The sequence below is a fragment of the Lolium rigidum genome, unplaced genomic scaffold, assembly GCF_022539505.1.
Source record: "Lolium rigidum isolate FL_2022 unplaced genomic scaffold, APGP_CSIRO_Lrig_0.1 contig_56364_1, whole genome shotgun sequence".
Lineage (NCBI taxonomy): Eukaryota > Viridiplantae > Streptophyta > Magnoliopsida > Poales > Poaceae > Lolium > Lolium rigidum.
In genome coordinates this window covers 4,230-13,369 of record NW_025900978.1, presented here as the reverse complement: position 1 = coordinate 13,369, position 9,140 = coordinate 4,230, and the positions used below count along the sequence as shown (strand labels likewise).

Genomic DNA, 9,140 nt, shown 5'->3' with positions numbered 1-9,140 from the left:
ACCACCTCCATCGCTAATACAAACAGTTGCGGCGAGAGAGGGTCTCTCTGTCGTAGTCCTCTCGCGTGCATGATTTTCCTCCCAGGCGTTCCGCCCACCACGATTCTGGTACTGGCTGTTCTCAAAGCAATAAATATCCATCGTAACCAAGCTGCAGGGAATCCTAGTCTCTGCAAAACCTCCAACAAAAAGGACCATCAGAGCAAATCAAAGGCTCGGGATATATCCAATTTGAGAAGCACTCCAGATTCTCTCCTGCTGTTGATTTTCCTCGCAAGCTGGCGCACCAGGATGAAATTGTCGTGCAGGTTCCTTCCTTTTATGAACGCAGACTGGTTGGGACTCACCAACTCCTCCATCTTTGGTCTCAAGCGATTAGCCAAGATTTTAGAGAAGAGTTTTGCGAAGCTGTGTACTAAGCTTATTGGCCTATAGTCGCCCACCTCCTGTGCGTCCGTTTTTTTGGGGATCAAGGTGATCAGTGCATGGTTCAGCTGCCCGAAACCCCTTCCATCACCCAAGTATAGTTTTAGGATTGCCGCCATGATTTCTGGCTTGATAATTGTCCAAGCTTTGTGATAAAACGCACCCACAAAGCCTTCCGGCCCTGGTGCTCTATCCGCAGGTAATTCCTTGATTACTTTCCAAACTTCCTCTTTCGAGAATATATCGCCCAAATCCTCCAAACTCTCTCTCCTGCTAGGCAAGCCAAGAGCCTCCAGATCTAGGCTGAACTCCCTGTTATTGATCTGCCCTAGCAACCCACTGTAAGCATCAAAGAAGATCTCCTCCTTTCTACTCTGGTCGGTAATCACCTCTCCGTCGTGTTTGATGGAAGGGATGAAGTTTCTAGTCCTCCTGCCATTAGCCACAGCGTGGAACAGCTTGGAATTGGCATCCCCGTCCTTGATCCATCTCATCCTCGACCTCTGCCTAGCCATAGTCCGCACTTTCAAAACAATACCTTCAACAAAGTCATTGCCAGAGACAATCAATTAAGGCCAGACCTTGGATTTTCATCCTGAAAATGCAAGATTCTGAACTTCACCTATGTTGCCAGCCCTGATGTGAAGCCCGGAACACAAAACAAGTCCCTCAACAACGCATAGACTTAGACCTCCATTGCTAGTACTCCAATCTGGCCATCATGATATTCTCCACCTCTGACTTCACCATGGACCAAAATGTCTCGTGATGGCAAGAAAGAACAGAGCTTCGCGCCGCTCCCTCCAAAACCAAACGGTCGGAATAAAAGCATGGGTGCGCACAACCGAATACCACTCGGTCCAGCAAACTCCAGGCAATATGTGCACTGTTACATTCACCGGCCGTGCCTTCTGAAACTCAACACTCTGGCCAGATCAAGAAGGACAGGTCTTCATCTCCGCACAAGAGCAACCCTAGGACCGCCACCTTTATTCAGGTCAGGCCCCAACGCCGCCGACCATCCTAGGCCAGCCGAGGCAACGCGGAGACACCAGGCGTAGATCGCCCACTCATGGGCAACGCCCTACAGCCAGCCGACCCTCCGCCGGCGACAGATGGGATCACGGAGACATCATACTTATTGAGATGTGTCACTAATTTCTTGGGGTTGAAAGTCTGGCACCAGAGGAGCTCTTGTATTACACTAAAAGAGCTCTTGTATTACACTAAAAGGCTTTTAGATATATGTATCTACATGCTAAAGCATTTATAGATACTCTCCCCGTCTAAAAAATCAATTTCTTCTAAATAAGGATGTACTATCTATAATTAAAATACTTTGTATCTATATTAAAATTGAGCAACTTTTTTAGGGATGACGCAAATACATGCATATGTAGACAAATATGCTTTTTTGGTGAAGAACTGAAAATTTGTCCTCGCATACTGGTTGAACCCAACCATGTGGATCTAGCAGCAACTCACCAAAACCCTCGCCTCCGGCTTTTCGGATGGTTGGCTTCTTCATCTACGTTTAAGCATCCTGTTTCTCCCACAACAGTCACGACGTCTTCTCTACGGTGGTGTTGATTGGTCGTCTAGATTTGATAGAGTGGTAATTCAAGTTTGCGTTTGGTTGTTACTGAGTTTTGACTGGGTTTGGACTCGTGGCGATGTGAGCGCGACCCGTGGTGTTGGTTTTGTTGTATAGTTTTTGCCTGGCTTTTTGTTAAGGAACTGACATATTTTTCTTAATTAATGGATATGGCAAACTCTTTTTAAGAAAAACTAGTAAATATGCCCGTGCGTTGCATCGGGTGAAAAATCTAGTAAAACCAGAAGAAAGTTTAATGTAGCTACTCAGTAGTCTCTACCATATAGGGTGAAATTCAAACCCACCTATGATCCTGCCTCGGTTAACATCATATCAGAAGTTTCAGTGCTTCGATTTTTGCGATGAAAGTAACATACTTTAGCCACAGTGCAAATTCATTTTTCAACAGAATATAATCTTACATTCAAATACCAAATCTATTTCTTACCGAACTCCACACAAGACCGACCCGTTCCTCCGTCTACAATAGAGGATAGGCGATTTGTGCGCCCCCCGCTCGAACCACCTCACCGCCGGCGATTCAGTGGATCCTCGCCCTCTGGCGGCCGCTCCGGCAACGGGAGGATAGGGAATCCTTGGATCTAAGCGTGTACATAGTGTAGGTTCCAGTAGGATGCTAGCCAGAGGCGCTGTGGAGGTGTTGGAGTCGTCGGAGTGGCTTTTACTGGCGGTGGTCTCCTCCTTCGTTGGTGGTGCTCCGTGGAGCACCGTCGCGGATCAGCCGTCTCCTTCGTGCTCGTGGCTCCTCGGAGCTATGGAGTGCGTCAATCCCTCGCCGGAGTCCAAGAGGCGACGGATCCGGGTGTTAGAAGATCTCGAAGGAGGTGGTGGTCATGAGCAAGACGACGGTGACGGCAGAGCAGGGTGGAGGTTCTCCGTAACTGAGGACCGTCAACTTCCCGTGAGGGACTCTCCCGATCAAAGGCTTGTGCACCGGAGCAGCGGAGGCACTGAGGACCGTCAACTTCCCATCCGCAGAGGGACTCTCCCGATCAAAGGCTTGTGCACCGGAGCAGCGGAGGCACGCAAGCGGAGTGTCTCGTTCTTCGTTAACATCGTTGGGATCCGGACGGGCCTCTTTGTATTTTTTTTCTTTTTCTAGATCGTTATGTAAGAATCTTGCTCAATATCATCAGCTCTTTCATCGCAAGAAAAAGGTTATAACCCTGCCAACACAAATAGGCATATCCTCTGCCTGAACCAAGCTTAACTAACTACTCGCATAAGAAGTCCCGTGGTCTTCAGCGGCTCCTGAAAACTTGCGCGTACATTGACATCACAAAGCTGTTCTACACTACTTGGTCCTCCACATCACAGCATGAACTTAATCTGTAGAGCATCATGGCAACAATTTGAATTCAAAAATCTGCTAGCAACAATTGTAACCGTGCAGCAACCAACATGTTAACTCAGATCTGTTGTTTACATAATCGATGCATGTACTTGTATTCAGGGATCACCTATAGTACATGATATATGTCCAGTACCTGCAGAAGTTAAACTAAATTTTTGGCCAGCCTCATGCCCAAACTCTTACGCCGACTTGCTAAAAAACTAAATTCATGAAACTCTTAGTCCTCTTGATCTAGAAAAACTCTTGTCATTCTCAAAAAGCATTTTCATCCAAGCAAAATCGCAGGCAAATGCAGGCACGAAATTCTGTAAATGCTCCTGGCACCGTTTGTATGTGCGGATAATATTGCAGCAATCAGCTTAACTCTTTGGCCCCAGCAAGCTATTATTGATTTGCCTTGTACATGATTAACCACCGTAACGAAAACTATGTCTTAAATTTTCAAGGGGCAGTCAACACCCTCTGCTGTTGAATAAGGGAATCATTGTGATCGTCTGTGTTTCTGATACTCTCGCTAACACCCTGCATCAGAGCTCCATTAAGAAAGGCCACTGCCGCTGAAGTTGGGGGATGAGATTGACTGTCATCTTAATTGCAAGGGAGACACATGGTACCCGTTGACCAATGCCAACCAAGAGAAGAATCTTCAAACATGCTCTCAAATTTTGAGATGCTCGACCTCACTGATAAACAAGGTGATATGCACAGTATCGGTCGATCCGACAATCCCGTCCATGGCCAAAGAAGCTGAGCCATGATAAAGAACCTTGACCAAATCAAGCCGAACCAAGGGGTGGAGCAGTTCATGGGTGTGCACGGTTGCCGGGCTTGGCGGCAATATGATCAGACGCTCATGCCAACTGTGATGCAATTCCCGTAAAGAACAACAATGGCATGACTCATGAGCAAATTATGCATGGAAAAAAAGCATAAACTTCCGGTCGCTGGTAGTGGATTCCTGAATGAGCTGCTGCCTAAGGCGGGCTAGCTCTTTCTGCACCAAGAATCCCGGGAATTTGGGCTAGCCCTTTGCATCGAACAACTTCAGGTCGAGAATTATCCCAACCGATTCAGGAGCTGAGCGTAGGGATGAGAAGCCTTCATGAACTGCTACTGTCCTCTTCCCTGCTCCGGTGGACATCAGCTCCGCCGCCGGCGAAATCCGGCGAGCTCGCGGCGCCCCAGAACGATTCCTCACTACATGCCCTCTCCACCTTGCCCACATCGATTCCCGTGGCGAAATCCGGCGAGTTGCTGCCGCCCCGGAACGATTCCTTGCGGCCAGGCCCTATCCACCTTGCCCGCATCGATTCGTGGCCAATACCTCCCAGATTCTGACCAAGAACGTCCGCGCACAGCCGCCGCCGATCTCCACCGGATCGGGATCGGGAGAAAGGAAACGCGTAGGGGAAGAAACCGAGAATCTCTATCAGAGGAGGCTAGCAGAGGAGAGGATGTATATAAGAGCGGATTGTCGTGGGTGGGGGGCAAGAAATCAAAAGGAAATCGACGGGGATTTGAGTTCGGTAAGAACTCAACCAAGGAGAAAGGCTCGTGGATGAACTCAACCAGGGCCAGACCGGAACGCCGCACGCCTCGACTCGGCGCACGAAAACGAACCGTTTTTTTACTAATCGGTGGCAGGTGCTGTAATTTGAAGCAACATCAGGGGTAATAAAAACGGACGAACAAGAAGCCTTATTTTCTTTATTATTAGGTATAGGTATAGATTAGGAGAAGTTCTGAAAGATTTTAGTTGGCGGGAACATTTCAATATGCGCGCCAAATGCTGCTGAAATCGGGCGCCAACCCGTTCCTCTTTCCCACGTCCCATCCATTACGCCCGCGCAGTTCTCGAGCCAACTTCCTCTAGATCCCTCCCACAGTCCCACGCCGCCGCCCTTCTCCATCGTGCCCATTCCCTTCAACTTCCTCCGATGCCGGCCGCCGTTCTCTAGCCTCCTCGATATTCCCTAGCATCGAGAAAGCAAGCCAGCAAACCATGGACACGACCGAGCCGAAGCGGCCTCGACACGCGCCGGCCCCGGCGCCACGGACAATCGCCGACATGGCCCCGGAGATCCTCCTCCGCCTCCCGCCAGACGACCCCGCGTACCTCGCTCGCGCCGCCCTCGTCTGCAAACCATGGCGTCGCCTCCTCACCAGCAAGGCCTTCCTCGGCAGGTACCGCGCGTTCCATCGAACACCACCCATGCTCGGCTTCGTCCTCAACCTGAAGGAGCACTTCGGCGGCATGACCCGCTTCTTCCCGACATTCACCTTCCGCCCCGCCGCCCCCGACCACCCCGGCATGAGCGTGCTCGACGCCCGCCATGGCCGCGTGCTCCTTAAAACCGCTATGGACGAGCTCCTCGTCGTCTGGGACCCTGTCACGGGCGAAGAGTGGAAGGTCCCCGAGGTGCCGGTCTTCGCGCTCGGCTTCAACGCGGCGGTGGTCTGCGCCGCTGCCGGCTGCGACCACCTCGACTGCCACGGTGGCCCCTTCCGTGTCGCCTTCGTGGGCTCTGACGACCACGGTTACACCTTCGCTTGCACCTACTCCTCCGAGACCGGTGCGTGGAGCCAGCGAATTGAGATTGAGGAGCCGGCGTTCGTCAACGATCGGCCTAGCGTCCTTGTGGGGAACACAGTCTACTTCACCTGCGATCCCTACAACAACTTCAAGATCGTCGGGTACAACATCGTCGCGCAGGAACTCACGGTGATCTGGCCGCCTTCCCAGCACGAGTACTACTCTTGCACTGTCATCGTGAAAGCTGAGGATGCCACACTGGGTTTCGCCGGAGTGCAGAATGGCAGGCTCTACCTGTGGTCGATGAAGGCCGATCCTGGCGGAGATGTGGAATGGGTGCAGCGCAGAGTTATACAGCACAAGACGATGCTCCGTACTCGCGGCCTCACGAATCCACCTGAGGTCGTTGGCTTCGCCGATGGCCCTGGCCTCATTTTCGTGAGGGCAGGTAACACAGTGTTCTCCATGGAGCTCAAGTCAGGCCATGTCCGTCAGGTACACACCTGCAGGTCAAAAAACTACGAAGTCATTGTAGTCCCCTACATGAGCTTCTACACTCCAGGTACATATTATGCATGTCTGCTTGGATATGAATTGTGATATTTTAAGTAGTTGCAATGCCATATGCACCTAGTTGCTGCTAGCAAAGAAAATGCAACTTCTGAATATTTAGTCAAATTGTGGAAGGGGCGATCTTATGAGCATCTCGTTGCCCCTTGCGGCTAATTTTGTTTGTTTCAGCCTCTTCTCTGCAGGGAACATGTTTAATTCAAATTGTTCTTGACAGTTCTCGAAATTAGCTTAGATGTAATTGGAATAGTGTCAATGTTCTAGATTTCACACCTCATTAGTTCGAAGGAAGAGCTATAACATGATTATAAGCGTAATCAACTGTATCTTTTCAGGTCATGCTATGGGCAGACTGCCATCGCCATGAGTACTCACAGTCATCCAGTCACATGAGCCTGCTGCTGTTGGCTTGCTGCGAAGATGAAGCTAAGTATTTTGCTTTCAGTTGGACTGTTTAAGTAGGTAGGCAGGAAGTAGACTGCCATTGTCAGTGTTGGTATGTTATGTTGCCGGTGTGGCAGTTGAAAAAGGAGATGAGTTGCTCTGTAATCATGGTCAGTTTAGTATATTCTCTTTGCAGTTGGGAAGTTTCGTATTGTATCTTCTCTTTCAATCCTAAGTAGTGGTTTAAGACTTTATGGCATGACTGAATATATATATATTTTATATTTGCCGCGCAATGCTGCTGTTATACCGAACGGATAGCAGAATCTTACCTATAACCACATGATCCAAATCTGGAGATAATACTTTGTGAAACATTGAGTTGCAACAGCTCTTTCCAGAGTTGCATCAAGCTGATAAGTTGCCATGTGAAGCTCTTGTTCCTTCTGATTTTGAGAGTGGTTCCTGGATCTCCTTTCCCAGATAAACATGCTGCATTTTTGTAGTTCTTATATGTGTAGCATTGACAGTCTTTATCCTGAAATTGTGTTGCTTCCTTGTAAACTGCATCTGCTCGGCATTTCTAATCTGGAAGAAATGAGAAGGTTGCAATGGACAGGATGCATGATCACATGGAGCCTGCTTATTTGGGTGACTGGAACCTACATGGATTGTGATGTTTGAAATCTGGGGTAACCAGCGGAAGATGGCCTAATGTTTGAACCGAATTTTTTCATCAGGTTTTGAGGCACCTGCAAAATATTATGTTTTGGTGAGAAATACCAGGGCAACGGATCAAATTAGGTAGTAAGTAGTAATATTACAGCAGAATGCATGATCGAACAAACGAAGCCTAATAGAAATGGTATTTTGGTATGCGATGGTATCATCCTCATCTCTGAACTGCCTGTTGATAACTATCCGTTATCATTTGTTTCTTGGATTTTGTTAGTAGCTTACACTTTGATACCGAGACCAACTTTAAATTGCATCTCCACTAATGGCACATGAACTCATCTATCTAATCCATATACGTGAACTCGAAGAGTAAATACTAGTCAACGACATATTCTAACGACATATTCTAACTATGCGCACTAAATCGTACCTCAATCTAGAACCATATCGATCGATCAAACATCCATGAATAATATAACACATAGATGAGTAGTTCATTAAGGTCAACCATGTTCATTCTTACAAATACACGAGCAACGGAGAGAGATGGGGGCGTTGATGGAGATTGTTGGCGCGCATGACCGGGTCAGCGCCCGTTGGTCATGGCGGTGCACCCCTTCTCCTCTTCCTCGATGATGTGTTGGTGTTCGAGATCTTGCTGATGGAGGCATCACGGGACATTATCTTTGTGGTGGCTCTCCCATGTTTTATATAGGCCTATGAGGAGCCCCCAACAACCGTAAATATCCCCTAACAGAAGTCCATGGACAAACGGGGGCAGAAACAGTGAAAAATCATGGTAGTTATGCCGATTTCCATCACCTAAAATTCCCGGTACGGGTCTTCAAACGAACTCCTATTGAAGTGTACTTTGGCTCGTTGGACTCGTATGAAGGTCCACGACACCATGGTTTTGGATCTTTGCATTACTATTGTCTAAAAAATCACCTTTTCCATCCTCCATATAGCAAGTTTTGGTGCATGTAACTCCTCCATATTGTCTCCTCTTGTCTCCTTTCACCGTGCATTGTCAATAATTGTCTAGAGTACCTACACACACTAAAGACAAGGAAAATAATGAAATCCTAATAAAACTACAAGTTGTGCGCAAACCTCATAAGAGAATGAATGGAAACAAGTAATCATGATACTAATTTCTAGACGACAGTCAATCTGGCTGGAATCGACTGCGGGCGACGCAGCACGAGCTGGAGCATGCGAGATTCGATGCGGCTCGGGAAGAGGCAGTTGAGTGGCGGAAAGTCCGACAAAGGCGCGGGAGGTGGCGGGGGAGGCGGGACGACAACGGCTGTGGGGCGATGACTAGAGAAGGTGGCGACCGGGGCAGTGGGGCGTGAGCGAGACTTCCGCTCGGGTAGTTGGCCTTCTCCCGCGTGGTTTGAGAAATTATAGGAAGTGGCTCGAGGCTTTGTAAATTTACAAAATAGAGGTGCAAGTATACAAAGCTTGCTATAATTTTGTGTGGGAAACTACTTATAGCAAAGCTGTTGGGGAGTATATTTTAAAGCAAATTGCTATATTTGCAGTTTTTCGCAATCCTAGTGAAGTACACAACCCAA

The 9,140-nt window shown here is 48.4% G+C and overlaps 1 protein-coding gene across 1 annotated transcript; it reads left to right on the top strand.

The window, feature by feature from the left end:
* Positions 1 to 5,397: 5,397 nt before the first annotated feature.
* LOC124681791 lies at positions 5,398 to 6,865 on the top strand. Its single transcript, XM_047216614.1, has 2 exons — positions 5,398 to 6,490; positions 6,834 to 6,865. Exons 1-2 carry the CDS (start codon positions 5,398 to 5,400, stop codon positions 6,863 to 6,865), a joined length of 1,125 nt encoding a protein of 374 aa, XP_047072570.1.
* The last annotated feature ends 2,275 nt before the right edge of the window (positions 6,866 to 9,140 follow it).